General features: G+C 44.2%; 1 protein-coding gene across 1 annotated transcript in view; it reads left to right on the top strand.

Moving 5' to 3' along the window:
- The first annotated feature begins 3,113 nt into the window (after positions 1-3,113).
- The window catches only part of KIAA1549L (KIAA1549 like), a 1,247,838-nt gene continuing 1,231,428 nt past the window's right edge, over positions 3,114-19,523 (top strand). The window contains 1 exon segment of the mRNA XM_075325616.1: positions 3,114-3,497. Within this exon segment, the coding sequence (XP_075181731.1) occupies positions 3,320-3,497 (178 nt within the window). The 5' untranslated portion in view covers positions 3,114-3,319.

Raw genomic sequence — 19,523 nt, forward strand, 5'->3', positions numbered from 1 at the left:
CTAAGTGTTTGCTAGTATAATGGCTTAGTTATAATTAGTTGGAGTGTGCAACGCAGGCAGATGCGCTCTGCAAATGTCTTGGCACTAGTGGGACTATAGCAAAGTCCAATAGCCACGTATAGGATGCCACTAGGTACACTGAGTGTGTGCTAGTATAATGGCTTAGTTATAATTAGTTGGAGTGTGCAACGCAGGCAGATGCGTTCTGCAAATGTCTTGGCACTAGTGGGACTAAAGCAAAGTCCAATAGCCACGTATAGGATGCCACTAGGTACACTGAGTGTGTGCTAGTATAATGGCTTAGTTATAATTAGTTGGAGTGTGCAACGCAGGCAGATGCGTTCTGCAAATGTCTTGGCACTAGTGGGACTAAAGCAAAGTCCAATAGCCACGTATAGGATGCCACTAGGTACACTAAGTGTTTGCTAGTATAATGGCTTAGTTATAATTAGTTGGAGTGTGCAACGCAGGCAGATGCGCTCTGCAAATGTCTTGGCACTAGTGGGACTATAGCAAAGTCCAATAGCCACGTATAGGATGCCACTAGGTACACTGAGTGTGTGCTAGTATAATGGCTTAGTTATAATTAGTTGGAGTGTGCAACGCAGGCAGATGCGTTCTGCAAATGTCTTGGCACTAGTGGGACTAAAGCAAAGTCCAATAGCCACGTATAGGATGCCACTAGGTACACTAAGTGTTTGCTAGTATAATGGCTTAGTTATAATTAGTTGGAGTGTGCAACGCAGGCAGATGCGTTCTGCAAATGTCTTGGCACTAGTGGGACTAAAGCAAAGTCCAATAGCCACGTATAGGATGCCACTAGGTACACTAAGTGTTTGCTAGTATAATGGCTTAGTTATAATTAGTTGGAGTGTGCAACGCAGGCAGATGCGCTCTGCAAATGTCTTGGCACTAGTGGGACTATAGCAAAGTCCAATAGCCACGTATAGGATGCCACTAGGTACACTGAGTGTGTGCTAGTATAATGGCTTAGTTATAATTAGTTGGAGTGTGCAACGCAGGCAGATGCGCTCTGCAAATGTCTTGGCACTAGTGGGACTATAGCAAAGTCCAATAGCCACGTATAGGATGCCACTAGGTACACTGAGTGTGTGCTAGTATAATGGCTTAGTTATAATTAGTTGGAGTGTGCAACGCAGACAGATGCGTTCTGCAAATGTCTTGGCACTAGTGGGATTAAAGCAAAGTCCAATAGCCACGTATAGGATGCCACTAGGTACACTAAGTGTTTGCTAGTATAATGGCTTAGTTATAATTAGTTGGAGTGTGCAACGCAGGCAGATGCGCTCTGCAAATGTCTTGGCACTAGTGGGACTATAGCAAAGTCCAATAGCCACGTATAGGATGCCACTAGGTACACTGAGTGTTTGCTAGTATAATGGCTTAGTTATAATTAGTTGGAGTGTGCAACGCAGGCAGATGCGCTCTGCAAATGTCTTGGCACTAGTGGGACTATAGCAAAGTCCAATAGCCACGTATAGGATGCCACTAGGTACACTGAGTGTTTGCTAGTATAATGGCTTAGTTATAATTAGTTGTAGTGTGCAATGCAGGCAGACGTGCTCTGCAAATGTCTTTGCACTAGTGGGACTATAGCAAAGTCCAATAGCCACAGATAGGATGCCACTAGGTACACTGAGTGTTTGCTAGTATAATGGCTTAGTTATGAGTTGGAGTGTGCAGAGGACAAGAGGGTACAGTGGCAGGATTGTGGGGCTCTGGGTAGAGGAATGGAAGCCTGCCTTTCTATTCCCTCCTAATGGTGAAATGCAGGGAGGAAATCCCTGACCTTGGCTGCACAGACGCTGGCGCTGTTTTCAGGACCTGTCACCTTAACTCTGACCCTGCCGGTTTGAGCCCTTAAAAGGACTGCTATAATGTGCTCTCCCTATGCTGTCTAACGCTGTGTATGCAGCGCATACAGCTGTATCAGCGATAGGACTCAAGACGGAGCTGCGACAGTGATGTCTGACACCAAAGACGCAGAAGGCAGATAATGGCGTCCTGGAAGAAAATGTCCGGTTTTATAATGCAGGGACATGTGACATGCAGATCCTATCACACATGCCGTTGCTTCTCTGGCTCAAAGTCCACTTAGCTGTGTGTGTGTCTGTGATTGGCTGACATGCTGGCCCGCCCCACAAGACGCGCGCGCTTAGGGAAGGAAGACAAGAAAAAAAAAAAAAAAATGGCGATCGCCATTATAGAAACAGCAGTGATCTGAAGGCGCTGTTCACGCACACTATACACTGAAATGTCATAATAGTGTGATTCACAGAGTGACTTACACTATTACAGCGGAAAGCCAGCTAGGATTTAGCTGGTTTTTTGCTGCTAGAACCGTTCTCGAACGTTTCTAGAACTATCGAGCTTTTGCAAAAAGCTCGAGTTCTAGTTCGATCTAGAACATGCCCCAAAATCACTCGAGCCTAGAACTGGAGAACCACGAACCACGAACCGCGCTCAACTCTAATGTCTAGTCTGCATGTGACCACATGCATGTAAATCACATACTTTCAGTTTCGTGACCTCCCACTCACCGCTGGCACCAGAGAATCCTGAGAGTGTGCAGTGTGAGAATTCAGAAGTCTACAGTCACATAGAGTGACACATAGAGGGACTGAAGATTTTTATCTCAAATCTGGAGAAGCCCTTTACTTATAAAATTAAACAGTGTAGCCTAATCCTAACAACATGTAATATACTCCCTGTCAGGATTAAGCCCTGCTTCTGGTTCCAGTGGTCATCATATGGCCATTCCACTCATATGTGATTTTCATACTTGCATGAGACAATTAGCTTTCCTTCCTATGTTTCTCTTTGAACCTTGAGAGAATTGCTAAGAGCAGCTGGTCCTCACGTGGCTAAATGTACAAATCACATATAAATGGTCACATGGGGGGGGGGGTCGCCAAATTGAATTCTTGCCCCAAAGCCTAGATACATACACCTCTGCTGATGCAAAACAACGGAAACGTGAACATAGCAGCATTTCTCTGCCCTGCTGCGCGCCTTCTCTTGAGTCACCAGCAGAGGGCGCCGCGGTTCTGGCTGCTTTAAATGCGTTTTTGCTTCTTGCTACGTGATCTCTTTCTCAGTGAAAAGCCGTTTCCAGGCTGCAGTAACAGTATCATCCCCAGAGCAACAGAAACAGTGAATGACCACAGCAGAGCTCCTCCACCGGCCACAGCGGGTCCACCGGGAGTGCTGGCACCATGATCAGCACCTAGCACCCGGCTCCAATGACAGCTCCTGTCCGGGGGCTGAGGAATCGCTGATACCAGCTTAACCCCCGCTAATGTCTCCTGCTGACAAGTGGCCCGGTGGGGCTGGTCACGGCGTCTTCTCCATGGTGTCACAGGAGGGGACTGTACGCAGAAGCCCCCCGCAAGGCACAGCATGGGCACGGGCCGGTCACCCATCGCTGCTGCTGCTGCTGGTGGTCCTGATTTCAGCGCTGCAGCATCCAGTACAAGGTAAGAAGAGATGACACAGAGCTGCAGCCTCCTGCCCTGCAGAACCTGAGGGCACTGCCACACTGCACCATCCACCTGGGCTCAGCACATGGGGCTGCTGCACCCAGGAGATCACCGCCTCTGTATGGAGGGCACCGAGATTGTGCCAGTTCAGGCGGGGGCTGGAGCAGTCAGCTGTGCCCAAACACCAGTATTATCTGCAGGGACCAGGAATAAATCAGGGCAGATACATGGAGAAGGAAGAGATGGGATACATGCTGTCAGATATAGATCAGATGGGATCAGATACACACAGGTAATACATGCTGTCAGATATAGATCAGATGGGATCAGATACACACAGGTAATACATACTGTCAGATATAGATCAGATGGGATCAGATACACACAGGTAATACATACTGTCAGATATAGATCAGATGGGATCAGATACACATAGGTGATACATACTGTCAGATATAGATCAGATGGGATCAGATACACACAGGTGCTACATGCTGTCAGATATAGATCAGATGGGATCAGATACACACAGGTAATACTGTCAGATATAGATCAGATGGGATCAGATACACACAGGTGATACATGCTGTCAGATATAGATCAGATGGGATCAGATACACATAGGTGATACATGCTGTCAGATATAGATCAGATGGGATCAGATACACACAGGTGATACATGCTGTCAGATATAGATCAGATGGGATCAGATACACACAGGTGATACATGCTGTCAGATATAGATCAGATGGGATCAGATACACACAGGTGATACATACTGTCAGATATAGATCAGATGGGATCAGATACACACAGGTGATACATACTGTCAGATATAGATCAGATGGGATCAGATACACACAGGTAATACATACTGTCAGATATAGATCAGATGGGATCAGATACACACAGGTAATACATACTGTCAGATATAGATCAGATGGTATCAGATACACACAGGTGCTACATGCTGTCAGATATAGATCAGATGGGATCAGATACACACAGGTGATACATACTGTCAGATATAGATCAGATGGGATCAGATACACATAGGTGATACATGCTGTCAGATATAGATCAGATGGGATCAGATACACATAGGTGATACATGCTGTCAGATATAGATCAGATGGGATCAGATACACACAGGTAATACATACTGTCAGATATAGATCAGATGGGATCAGATACACATAGGTGATACATGCTGTCAGATATAGATCAGATGGGATCAGATACACACAGGTAATACATACTGTCAGATATAGATCAGATGGGATCAGATACACACAGGTAATACATACTGTCAGATATAGATCAGATGGGATCAGATACACACAGGTAATACATACTGTCAGATATAGATCAGATGGGATCAGATACACACAGGTAATACATACTGTCAGATATAGATCAGATGGGATCAGATACACACAGGTAATACATACTGTCAGATATAGATCAGATGGGATCAGATACACACAGGTAATACATACTGTCAGATATAGATCAGATGGGATCAGATACACAGGTAATACATACTGTCAGATATAGATCAGATGGGATCAGATACACACAGGTAATACATACTGTCAGATATAGATCAGATGGGATCAGATACACACAGGTGCTACATGCTGTCAGATATAGATCAGATGGGATCAGATACACACAGGTAATACATACTGTCAGATATAGATCAGATGGGATCAGATACACACAGGTAATACATACTGTCAGATATAGATCAGATGGGATCAGATACACACAGGTGCTACATGCTGTCAGATATAGATCAGATGGGATCAGATACACACAGGTAATACATACTGTCAGATATAGATCAGATGGGATCAGATACACACAGGTAATACATGCTGTCAGATATAGATCAGATGGGATCAGATACACATAGGTGATACATACTGTCAGATATAGATCAGATGGGATCAGATACACACAGGTGATACATGCTGTCAGATATAGATCAGATGGGATCAGATACACATAGGTGATACATACTGTCAGATATAGATCAGATGGGATCAGATACACACAGGTGATACATGCTGTCAGATATAGATCAGATGGGATCAGATACACACAGGTAATACATACTGTCAGATATAGATCAGATGGGATCAGATACACACAGGTGATACATGCTGTCAGATATAGATCAGATGGGATCAGATACACACAGGTAATACATACTGTCAGATATAGATCAGATGGGATCAGATACACACAGGTAATACATACTGTCAGATATAGATCAGATGGGATCAGATACACACAGGTAATACATACTGTCAGATATAGATCAGATGGGATCAGATACACACAGGTAATACATACTGTCAGATATAGATCAGATGGGATCAGATACACACAGGTAATACATACTGTCAGATATAGATCAGATGGGATCAGATACACACAGGTGCTACATGCTGTCAGATATAGATCAGATGGGATCAGATACACACAGGTAATACATACTGTCAGATATAGATCAGATGGGATCAGATACACACAGGTAATACATACTGTCAGATATAGATCAGATGGGATCAGATACACACAGGTGCTACATGCTGTCAGATATAGATCAGATGGGATCAGATACACACAGGTAATACATACTGTCAGATATAGATCAGATGGGATCAGATACACACAGGTAATACATACTGTCAGATATAGATCAGATGGGATAAGATACACACAGGTAATACATACTGTCAGATATAGATCAGATGGGATCAGATACACACAGGTAATACATACTGTCAGATATAGATCAGATGGGATCAGATACACACAGGTGCTACATGCTGTCAGATATAGATCAGATGGGATCAGATACACACAGGTAATACATACTGTCAGATATAGATCAGATGGGATCAGATACACACAGGTAATACATACTGTCAGATATAGATCAGATGGGATCAGATGCACAAAGATAATACATACTGTCAGATATAGTTTAGATGAGATACATACTGTCAGATGTAGATCAGATGGGATCAGATACACACAGGTGATTCATACTGTCAGATATTGATTAGATGGGATCAGATACACACAGGTGATACATGCTGTCACATTGATTAGATGTGATCAGATACACACAGGTGATACATGATGTCAGATATAGATCAGATGGGATCAGATACACACATGTGATACATACTGTCAGATATAGATTAGACTGGATCAGATACACACAGGTGATACATGCTGTCACTTATTGATCAGATTGGATCAGAGACACGCAGGTGATACTGTCAGATATAGATCAGATGGGATCAGATACACACAGGTAATACATACTGTCAGATATAGATCAGATGGGATCAGATACACATAGGTGATACATGCTGTCAGATATAGATCAGATGGGATCAGATACACACAGGTAATACATACTGTCAGATATAGATCAGATGGGATCAGATACACACAGGTAATACATACTGTCAGATATAGATCAGATGGGATCAGATACACATAGGTGATACATGCTGTCAGATATAGATCAGATGGGATCAGATACACACAGGTGATACATGCTGTCAGATATAGATCAGATGGGATCAGATACACACAGGTAATACATACTGTCAGATATAGATCAGATGGGATCAGATACACACAGGTAATACATACTGTCAGATATAGATCAGATGGGATCAGATACACACAGGTAATACATACTGTCAGATATAGATCAGATGGGATCAGATACACACAGGTGCTACATGCTGTCAGATATAGATCAGATGGGATCAGATACACGCAGGTAATACATACTGTCAGATATAGATCAGATGGGATCAGATACACACAGGTAATACATACTGTCAGATATAGATCAGATGGGATCAGATACACACAGGTGCTACATGCTGTCAGATATAGATCAGATGGGATCAGATACACACAGGTAATACATACTGTCAGATATAGATCAGATGGGATCAGATACACACAGGTAATACATACTGTCAGATATAGATCAGATGGGATAAGATACACACAGGTAATACATACTGTCAGATATAGATCAGATGGGATCAGATACACACAGGTAATACATACTGTCAGATATAGATCAGATGGGATCAGATACACACAGGTGCTACATGCTGTCAGATATAGATCAGATGGGATCAGATACACACAGGTAATACATACTGTCAGATATAGATCAGATGGGATCAGATACACACAGGTAATACATACTGTCAGATATAGATCAGATGGGATCAGATGCACAAAGATAATACATACTGTCAGATATAGTTTAGATGAGATACATACTGTCAGATGTAGATCAGATGGGATCAGATACACACAGGTGATTCATACTGTCAGATATTGATTAGATGGGATCAGATACACACAGGTGATACATGCTGTCACATTGATTAGATGTGATCAGATACACACAGGTGATACATGATGTCAGATATAGATCAGATGGGATCAGATACACACATGTGATACATACTGTCAGATATAGATTAGACTGGATCAGATACACACAGGTGATACATGCTGTCACTTATTGATCAGATTGGATCAGAGACACGCAGGTGATACTGTCAGATATAGATCAGATGGGATCAGATACAGTACAGACCAAAAGTTTGGACACACCTTCTCATTCAAAGAGTTCTCTTTATTTTCAGGACTCTGAAAATTGTAAATTCACATTGAAGGCATCAAAACTATGAATTAAAACATGTGGAATGAAATACTTAAAAAAGTGTGAAACAACTGAAAATATGTCTTATAGTTTAGGTTCTTCAAAGTAGCCACCTTTTGCTTTGATTACTGCTTTGCACACTCTTGCCATTCTCTTGATGAACTTCAAGAGGTAGTCATAGTCACCTGAAATGGTCTTCCATCAGTCTTGAAGGAGTTCCCAGAGATGCTTAGCACTTGTTGGCCCTTTTGCCTTCACTCTGCGGTCCAGCTCACCCCAAACCATCTCGATTGGGTTCAGGTCTGGTGACTGTGGAGACCAGGCCAGGTCATCTGGGGTAGCACCCCATCACTTTCCTTCTTAGTCAAATAGCCCTTACACAGCCTGGAGGTGTGTTTGGGGTCATTGTCCTGTTGAAAAATAAATGATGGTCCAACTAAACGCAAACCGGATGGAATAGCATGCCACTGCAAGATGCTGTGGTAGCCATGCTGGTTCAGTATGCCTTCAATTTTGAATAAATCCCCAACAGTGTCACCAGCAAAGCACCCCCACACCATCACACCTCCTCCATGCTTCACGGTGGGAACCAGCCATGTAGAGTCCATCCGTTCACCTTTTCTACAAAGACACGGTGGTTGGATCCAAAGATCTCAATTTTGTACTCATCAGACCAAAGCACAGATTTCCACTGGTCTAATGTCCATTCCTTGTGTTCTTTAGCCCAAACAAGTCTCTTCTGCTTGTTGCCTGTCCTTAGCAGTAGTTTCCTAGCAGCTATTTTACCATGAAGGCCTGCTGCACAGTCTCCTCTTAACAGTTGTTCTAAAGAGAAGGTGTGTCCAAACGTTTGGTCTGTACTGTAGATGGATGATCAGATCAAATAACATCACAGATGACACCAATGATCAGACAGACGTGAGGAATTATACAGTCAGGGATTATAATTATTTTGACACCTTCCTGTCAGCCTCATGCATGTGAGATGTGATCAGTTCCCACCTGAGACCAATGTTCTGTGATATAAAGCCCACTATGACAGCACTTAATACAATTGTGGGAAACAGTGAATAGGTGAAATTACTTCTGTTTTCGGGTTGAATATTGGATGCACATCTGGTTCACGCAAATAAAAATAACTGAGTTTTGTTTACTTTTCCACAAATCCCTGCATTTTTTGAGATGGTGTGGTTTAGTAGGAGGGTGAGGCCTCCTTCAATCAGGCACTTCTGCACTAGTCTCAGAGGTAATTATATTCCTCCAACAGTTTTCTTATGAAACCAAAGCCAACAATTTGTTTTTAACCTTGTGAAAGACGTCCCATATCTCACGGTCCTGGACCCCAGTGATGATGATGATGATGATGATGATGGTGGGACAAGGCAGTGTGATACCTGTACTGATTGTGGTCCCAATGTTATTCTGGCTGCAGAAGCTTTAATCAGGTGGTAAATGAAAGGTTCAGGAGAAACAAAAAAGTGGAGTATTCAAGGGCTGAATATACAAAACATCAATTCTTTATTGAATACAAATATTAATATTAAAAGATTCATTTTTTACAAGTATATAATGGTGCTAATAAGGAAAAAAGGTGAGGACCCACATATTGATGGGGAGCAGGAGGCAAAAAACCACCGTAGAGAAAGAGGGGTAGTCTGAAAGGGAACTAAGGGCTGGTTCACACTAAGCGACAGCGACAACAATTTCGTTGCTCTCTCGCTGTCACACACAGCGATCTGTGTGTCACAGCGGGAGAGCGGCTTTGAAGAAAACGAACCAGGGCTGTGTGTAACGAGCAGCTAATGAGGTCACTGTTGCGTCACCAAAACCGTGCCGTAGCAGCGATTTCGGTAGCGATCTCGCTATGTGTGAAGCACTCCTTAGTAAAGGAGCAATCATAAGTGGCTGACAGGTAAGGAGCCTCTATTCACAGCATAATATATGTGTAATCACACAGGCCTAATCAATATCCCATAGTCAGAGCAGAGAAGAGGAACCAAACGAGTCAGTCACATAATATAAACAAAAGTCCCAAGACTTACACATAATAAAGGTGGTCACCAGAGCATCCCACACCAGCAAGAAATACCCTCCGAAAGGGAGGGTATTTCTTGCTGGTGTGGGATGCTCTGGTGACCACCTTTATTATGTGTACGGTAAGTCTTGGGACTTTTATATATATTATGTGACTGACTCGTTTGGTGCCTCTTCTCTGCTCTGACTATGGGATATTGATTAGGCCTGTGTGATTACACATATATTATGCTGTGAATAGAGGCTCCTTACCTGTCAGCCACTTATGATTGCTCCTTTACTTAGTTCCCTTTCAGACTACCCCTCTTTCTCTACGGTGGTTTTTTGCCTCCTGCTCCCCATCAATATGTGGGTCCTCACCTTTTTTCCTTATTAGCACCATTATATACTTGTAAAAAATAAATCTTTTAATATTAATATTTGTATTCAATAAAGAATTGATGTTTTGTATATTCAGCCCTTGAATACTCCACTTTTTTGTTTCTCCTGAGCCTTTATGGAGTGGCATATATATTGATACGAGATGTGCTTTAGTTCAATTTTTTTGTGTCTGGTAAATGAAAGGTGCTGGATTATCCTATGAAATATATTGACAAGATGATCTTGTCCTGAAGGTGCTGGAATTTGTGGACCAGTGGGTTAAAATATTTGACTATACATGCAATATTTTGGGCCAAATACATTTCTATGAAATTGTAGAAAATATGGTTTAATATCGATGCACCTTAGGCGCCGATGTCCTGCCGGCAGTAACCCCGCTGTTGCCGCACCATATGCTGCTCCTGCACAGGGGCCGTCTGTGGTTAATGTCACAGTAGAGCAGGGAAGATATTGTGATGTCACAAGACTCTGTCACCCACCAGTGGGGTAACTAGAGTTCGATGGGCTCCGGTGCCAAACTTGGACCTTGCCCCCGACCGCTCACATGTTAGTCAGATGTATGTGTATATATATTTATTGTTCTAATTCCTATAAAGACATATAAGTTGCCCTCCCCCCCTTATGTAGTAATGTCCCTCATCCTATTCTAATGTACCCCATCCTGGGCTCTTTCCTGGTAAATATGTCTACAATTCTGGTATATATGCTCCCCATCCTGGTAGATATGTTCTCATGCTGATATATACTGTATGTCTCCCATCCTAGGCCCCATCCTGGTATATATGTCCTATATGCAGTATGTCCCCATCCCAGGCCACGTCATGGTATATATGCCCCCCATTCTAGTAAACATTTGGCCCATTCTTGGTATATATGCTCCCATACTGGTATATACAGTAAGTCCCCCATCCAAGGCCACATTCTGATATATATGTCCCCATCTTGGTAAATGTCCCCCATCCTAGTAGATATGTTTCCCATTCTAGGCCACATCCTGGTATATATAACCCCATCCTGCTAAAAATGTCTCCCATTCTGGTATATATGTCCCCATCCTGGGCCCCTCCTGGTATATATCTCCCCCTCCTGGTATATATGTCCCCTCCTGGTATATATGTCCCCCTCTGGATATAAATGTCTTCTCCCTCGCCCCCCAGTATATGGCTCACCATCCTGGTTTGTCTCCCTCCTTGGCCCCTCCTGCTTTTTATGTAATCCTCCTGGTATATACATCCCCTTCTTGGTATATATGTCACCATTCTGGGCCCCTCCTGGTATATATGTCCAGTTTTGGGTATATATGTCCCTCTCCTGGGCCCCTTCTGGTATATACTGTTCCCATCCTGGTATATACTGTCCCCTCCTAGTATAATACTATCCCCCCCCTGGATGAAAACTGCCAGCTTTTGTTTGGCCAGCAGCGTGTATTGCAGTGCAGGGACCCAACAGGTCTCTGCACTGCAATGCATTTCAACTGAATGCGCGCCCTCTGATGCACATCCAGCTAAAGCAGGTACTGGGGGTCGACGGGCTCCTTTTTCCCCCGGGCCCGGTCGCAACCACGACCGCGATCATTTCACCCCTGTCCGTCACTCTGTATTTTTGACATCGCAAGTATCGTTGTCAATTTAAGCTGCTGTCACATCACAGCTGCATTTTTTGAAGCAGCATCTGTGACATCACAAATGTTTTTTCCAAGTGTGTGATGTCAAGGAAGCTGTAATATCATAATGTGATATTTGGATATCACTTAGATTAATTGTACTCATGCAAGCCTACAAAAATATAAATTCAATAGAAAGTTTGCTTTTCTACAACTCTATTTAAATAGAATGTGTTGATCAGATGTGTATAGAGATGCTCCTATGATTGTAACACTGCCTCTGATGATAATGAAAATGCAGAAAATTCTTCCTGATAGGAAAGGATATACAAGTGTAAAATTGCCCCATTTGCCTGTTTGAAAATTGCAAAATTTTTTAAATACAAATCGTGGTATGGGAAAAAAACATTCTCAAAATAATAAAAAATACATGGTATTTAAAAATCTGATTTAAACAATAGGTTAATTTCTGCTGATACACTCCCTTTAAGCTCTTTCTGATCGTGGTGACACAGAGCAGCAGTATGGGCCCATGTCCGTGTTTGGATACTGTATTATGGAGCTGTCCTACACAGTGATGTACGTGAAACCTAACATTTTGTATTTAAATGGTTATTCCCATATTTATAAATGGGTATTGTCAGACAGTGCTTGTAAACTATAAGCTCCTTTGCAATTTAATGCTTTTTAAAATTTTTATCAGTTCTTCAGATAGTAAGACTTTCCTTTTCTTTACATGTATTGTCTAGGAGACCGACCCCTGCTGTTGTCGAGCCTCAAAGCAGTGTGCTGAAGCTGGCTGTAATTAGGAGGCATGTTCCAGCAATGCTTACCAGGATACAAAATTGCTTACAAGCCAAATAGAAAAGAGCTTGTAAGCACTGTAGATGTTCAGATGTCTAACAGAGGTGGTCAGTCTCCAAATCAACAACCCAGAAAGAAAAGTGTTAATATCTCAAGAATGAATGAAAACTTTAATTAGCTGTAAATTGCAATGGTGCTTGCATTTACACGCATTTTCCGACAATGTCCATTTATATTGGTGAGAATAATCCTTTAATTAGTTGAGTTCTATAATTAGTTCTCCATCTTCACTTAGTTTAGTGACATTGTAGATTATGTTGGTGGTGATAACAAAGCTATGACAGTTTCATGGGTTATTGCTTGCTAGATTAAAGGAACAGGACTCTGGGTTAGCACAGATGAGTGTGTTTTCAGTCCATGTGCACATTGAAAAGTCCCAGCATGCACTATTCTGGTCCATGTTAGAAGGCGGCTCTTACATCATTGTCAATACGGATGAGCAAATGAGCCCAATCACCTTTCCTTTTTTGATATGTCCATCTGATCCCAGCCTAAATCAAAGAAAAAGAGCTCTAGTGATACTCTTTAGATCTGCTGGTACTCCGCTGCTGTTTTTACAGTTTGGGGATGGAGTATGGACAGTTATTTAAGGGGTTGTCCACTACTTCGACAATCCCTTCTCAATCCAATGTTGGTACCCAGTAAAATAACAAGAAAAAGACTTCTGTGAAGCGCAATGACCAGGAATCAGATAAAATTTCCAGGATTTATTTAACGGTTTGCAAATTCATAAAATCAGACACTTACAATACATATAAGGTCAAGCTGTCACTCCAGAGGGGAAAAAAATATATATGACAACAGCGACGCGTTTCAACTACATGAGTGTAATCTTTGTCAAGACTACACTCATGTAGTTGAAACGCGTCGCTGTTGTCATATATATTTTTTTCCCCTCTGGAGTGACAGCTTGACCTTATATGTATTGTAAGTGTCTGATTTTATGAATTTCCAAAGCGTTAAATAAAACCTGGAAATTTTATTATCTGATTCCTGGTCATTGCGCTGCACAGAAGTCTTTTTCTTGGTCATTAACACTGAGGAACCACACCTTAAAGTCCGGCTGCAGAAGGTTCAGAATTCAACATATAGAGGGGTGAGCTGAATTGTTTTTTCTAATCTTAGTAAAATAACAACACTTATATTCACCTCCGGTGCTGGCACTGTTCCAGCAGTGTCAGCATTGGCTCTCCCAGGGATTGTGTGACATTTCCATGTCATATAATCTCTGCGGGCAATCAGTGGGCACTTCAGTCTCTTTTGTACAGATCACACATATCTGGAGGAAGTGAGAGCTCTTGCTTCTCCAGATGTATGCGATTTGTCCGAAGTCATGGATTCCCAAGAGAGCCAGTGCTGACACTGCTAACACAGCACCAGAGGTGATTGAGTATTGTTATTTTACTGGGGAGAAAACAAGATTGAGAAGTGGTTGTCTGAGTAGAGTAATAACCTCTTTAAACAGTTCATAAATAGTTGATGGGCCTGCTGGCTGAACAGGGATTTCTTATTATTAATATTTATTATAATTGCGCCATTTATTCCATGGCGCTTTAAAAGGGAAAAGGGTATACATAAAATCAAGTACCATAATCATGAACAATACAAGACACAGACTGGTACAGGAGGAGAAAGGACCCTGCCCGCGAGGGCTTACAGTCTACGGGGGATGGGCGAGGGTACAGTTGGTGAGGACAGAGCTGGTTGCACAGTGATGTACTGGTCTGAGAGTTATTGCAGGTTGTAGGCTTGTCGGAAGAGATGGGTCTTCAGGTTCCTTTTGAAGCTTTCCACGGTAGCTGAGAGTCTGATATGCTGGGGTAGAGCGTTCTAGAGTATGGGGGAGGCGTGGGAAAAATCTTGAATGCGATTGTGGGAAGAGGAAACAAGAGGGGAGTAGAGAAGGAGATCTTGTGATGATCGGATGTTATGTGCAGGAAAGTATTGGGAGACTATATCACAGATGTAGGGAGGAGACAGGTTGTGGATAGTTTTGTATGTCATGGTTCGGCTATGTGCGCACTTACCGGATTTTGCCGCGGATTTTCCGCGGATTTGCTGCATGTTTCGCTGCAGAAAATGTTCATAACATCTCTGCAGTGAATCACCAGCAAATCCTATGGAGAAAAAAAATCCTGTGCGCACTGGGCGGAATTTGACAGCTGCATGTTTTGCTGCGGGAATCCCGCAGCAAAAACAAGTGCATGTCACTTCTTTTCCGCACATCGCTGCGGGATTTCACTCCATTGACTCAATGTTAATCATGAAATCCCGCAGGGAATAACGCAGGCAGCAAATTCTGTGCGGTTCACTGCGTTTTCCTGCATTATTCCCTGCGGTATTTCGCGGTTTACCTCCGGTAATGTGCATCGCCTGTCTGCGGTTTGCAGGGAAGTGATGTCATTACAGGAAGAGGAAGCCGTGCAGAGAGTAAACACACACATATCAGACACATACAGACATCACAGACATAGATCACACATAGACACAGACACATAGAACACACATAGAAAGAAAACGGAAATATAGAAAAAAAAGAACGTGGGCTCCGCTGCATATTTACCTTCCAGCCGAGGGAAGCACACAGCGGCGGGCCGGTATTCTCAGGCTGGGGAGGGAGAGGGGCAGGGATAATGGCCCCCGCCTCACTCCCCCTCGGGCAGCCGAGAATATCAGCCGCAGCTGCTCCGGCACTGTCGCATGCATTATGCGGCAATACCGGCGTGTCCTCGGCTCTTCTTGCCACCGTGTAGCAGTGGTGGCAAGGTAATACAAGGGGTTAATGGTGATGGGGGACCACCGCCATTAACCCCAGGCTTGATCATGGCAGCGTCTATGTGACAGCTGACATGATCAACCCGTAAGTAAAGTGAATAAAACACACACACAGAAAAATCCTTTATTTTAAATAAAACCAACAAGCCTCGTTCACCATTTTATTAACCCCCCCAAACAAAGCTCCGGCGTAGTCCACACAGCTCCGGCTCCGGCGTCCTGCACTGCTGACATCCAGCCGCGACTGTCACAGACACAGGCTGAATGCAGCAGACAGCAGAGGTAATTACCGGTCATTTCCCACGGCCGGTAATGTGAACTCACTGCCGACCGTGGGAAATGCAGCGATCTGTCATCTATCTCTCTATCTATCTATCTATCTATCTGTCTGTCTATCTATCTATCCCTCTATCTATTCTTCTGTCTATCCACTATCAGAATTAAATGTATTTTTTTTTTTTTCAATGTGCTTTATTGCATTGAATGCAATAAAGCACATCCCAACCCGCACGCGGCAAAACCGCGGCAATACCGCGAACAATGCCACGGTAAAACCGCAGCAAACTGCGGCAAACTGCATGCGGTTTTCGGATGCGGTTTCCCGCGGTTTTTTACCGCGGGTGCGGTAATCTTTGAGGACATGCGGAATTTTCTCAAGAAAATTCCATTTCCCAGTGCGCACAGAGCCTTAGTGTTTTGAACTGTAGTCTTTGGGCAATGGGAAGCCAGTGAAGGGATTGATAGAGAGGAGAGGCCAGGGAATAGCAGGGGGACAGGTGAATTAATTAGGCCGCAGAGATTAGGATAGATTGGAGGGTTGAAAGAATGTTAGAAGGGAGGCCAGAGAGCAGGAGGCTGCAGTAGTCGAGACAGGAGATAATAAGGGCATGCACTAGAGTTTTTGCTGATTCTTGGTTAAGCCAGTTTGTCCTTACCACTGATATCTGAAATGATCAGCTGTTGTCAGTTGTCAGTGATGTACAGCATAATAGTAACTTTCCAAAAATTAATAAGATGAAAAATAGATTTTTAAATATTTTGATGGTAAAAGAGCAGAGAGCTAAGTGTGAGCAGATGGAGTTATCATGTAATGTTGAAAATGGTAGCTGTCGGATTAGAAGAATGTTTTTTTGAGTGAATAATTAGCAATAATATCTGGGTTCTGCCTACAGTGAGGCCTCTTTCACACGTCTGTGCAAAACACACACGTCCGTGGTATAGGTGCGTATGTGTGTGCGTGTGGCCATGTGTGTGTTCAGCTTGTTCTGTTAGTGTGCTATCCGTGTGACAACCGCATAGCACACTGACAGTATGAACATCTAAACTTACCTGTCCATGGTGCCGCTGTTTCTGGCGCTGCTGCTGCTTCCGGTCCGAGGTGCAGTGAATATGCAATAAGCATAATGAGCAGGGGTCGGAAGCAAGTGACAGCAGTGCTAGAGACATCAGCAGTGGAGACAGGCGAGTATAGAAAAGCATTTTTTTTCACAGACACGTTTTTATATCCGGTACGTGTCACAATGATGTCATATGGAGTACATCAGTGTGCGGGCTGTCTGACATTCGTGCTACCGGTGACAAAAAGAAATGTCTACGTGTGGAGCACACAGAAACACGTATGCTCCACACAAACACTCGTCCGTGTGCAAACACGCACGTTTGCGCAAAGCCATTGATTTTAATGGGTCTACGTGTGTCCGTGTCTCCAGTACGTATGAAAACGGACATCACACGTACCGGAAACATAGATGTGTGAAGGAGGCCTAACGGTGTGGATTTTGGTGTTTCTTTTTTTATTTATAAGGCTTCTTTCACACGTACGTGCCTCCGGTACCTGTTTGGCAGTTTTCTCACGTACCGGAGACACGTACACACGTAGACCTATGTATTCCTATGGTTTTGGACACACGTTAGTATTTTCGCACGGAACATGTGTCCGTTCCGTACTTACGAGTGTCCATGTGTTTCTCACGGCAACATGTCAGTTTTCTCTCCGGCATCACGGGTGTCACACGGAACACAAACATGTCACACGTAATGCAAACGGACCACACGGATGTGTTCCGTGTGACACACACCGGAGAAAAGACATGTGTCTGTGAGAGAAAAAACAACAAACCTTTACTCACCTTCTCCAGCCCTGCAGTCTCTGCCGCTGCTGTCACTTGCTGCCAACCGGCGCTCATTATGCTCATTGAATATTCACTTCACTGCGGTCTGAAGCAGCAGCAGCGGGGAGTCGGGAGGACCGGAGGCAGAAGATCAGCACCACGGACAGCGACGCCAGGGACATGTGAGTAGAAAGTTCCCGTTCTCCGTGTGTTATCACGGATAACACACGGACAACACACGTAGCCCATAAACACGGATCACGGAGGGCAAAACGCTCCTCTGATATGTCCGTGAAAAACGTGCATGGTTTTTCACGAACGTGTGAAAGAAGCCTAATAAGTACAGGATGTAAAGAAAAAGGGGTAGAAGGTCATCTTCAGATGCTGTGGAAAATCCTTCCAGGACTGTGCAAATGTGTGACCCCCCTGCACTATCAGGTCGTCACAGGGTATTGCCCTTTCGTGCAATATCCACCCCTTTCTTGGTTATGGGTCCCCAACTACATGGTGTTGCCTACATCAGCTGATTAAAATCCTAGGTACACTCTGCACCACACCCACCAGACACTCCAGTGGACGGCCTGAGTGGAATAGGGTCGCCCACTTGGGGGGTTGGTTAGGGGAGGTCAGGAGTGTCGGGAGAGGGAGAAGTAGTTTGGAAGTGAAGGTGAGAGGAGGTCAGGAGCAGTGCTCCTAGGAAGTGGTCTAGGTAGCAGACGGTGGTCTGGGCCTAGAGGAGCTGGATCCCGGTCGCAGGGGATCGTTACAAGGGGCACAGAACTGTCGAGGAGGACAGCCGGCGGCGTTCTCCATCACCGGGCTGGGACTAGGGCACGACGGGGTATGTAGAGCCTAGGTCAGGGTGTAGCTTAATTTACCCAACGAGAACGGAGCCTTCAAGATCCGCTCTTCATCCGCTCCAAAATTGGGGTACTAGCGCAACGAGGGGGATAGGGCTTTCCACTAAAACGGTCCAGGAAATCCCAAGCGTGAACCCTGAGAGCAAGCTCCCACACTTAAGGGGGCTTTACACGGTACGACCGATTGTGCAATTTCACAATCGATCGTACCCGCCCCCGTTGTTTGTGCGTCACGGTCAAATCGCTGCCCGTGTCGCACAAAGTCAGTAACCCCCGTCACACGTACTTACCTCTCGCGCGACCTCGCTGTGGGCGGCGAACGTCCACTTCCTGGAGTGGGAGGGACGTTCGGCGTCACAGCGACGTCACACGGCCACCAGCCAATGGAAGCTGAGGGGCGGAGATGAGCAGAATGTAAACATCCCGCCCACCTCCTTCCTTCCACATAGAGCCGGCGGCTGACGCGGGAGGCAGGTACGCGATGTTAATCACTCCCGTGGTGTCACACGGAGCGACGTGTGATGCCACGGGAACGATGAACAACCGTCGCCCGATTTCAGGACCGATATTATGAAACCTAACGAGCAGTACACGACTCACGATTTGTGAGTGATACTGCGTCGCTAGGAGGCGTCACACAGGCCGGCATCGCCAGCGATGCCGGATGTGCGT

The sequence above is a fragment of the Anomaloglossus baeobatrachus genome, chromosome 10 (genome assembly GCF_048569485.1).
Source record: "Anomaloglossus baeobatrachus isolate aAnoBae1 chromosome 10, aAnoBae1.hap1, whole genome shotgun sequence".
Classification (NCBI taxonomy): Eukaryota; Metazoa; Chordata; class Amphibia; order Anura; family Aromobatidae; genus Anomaloglossus; species Anomaloglossus baeobatrachus.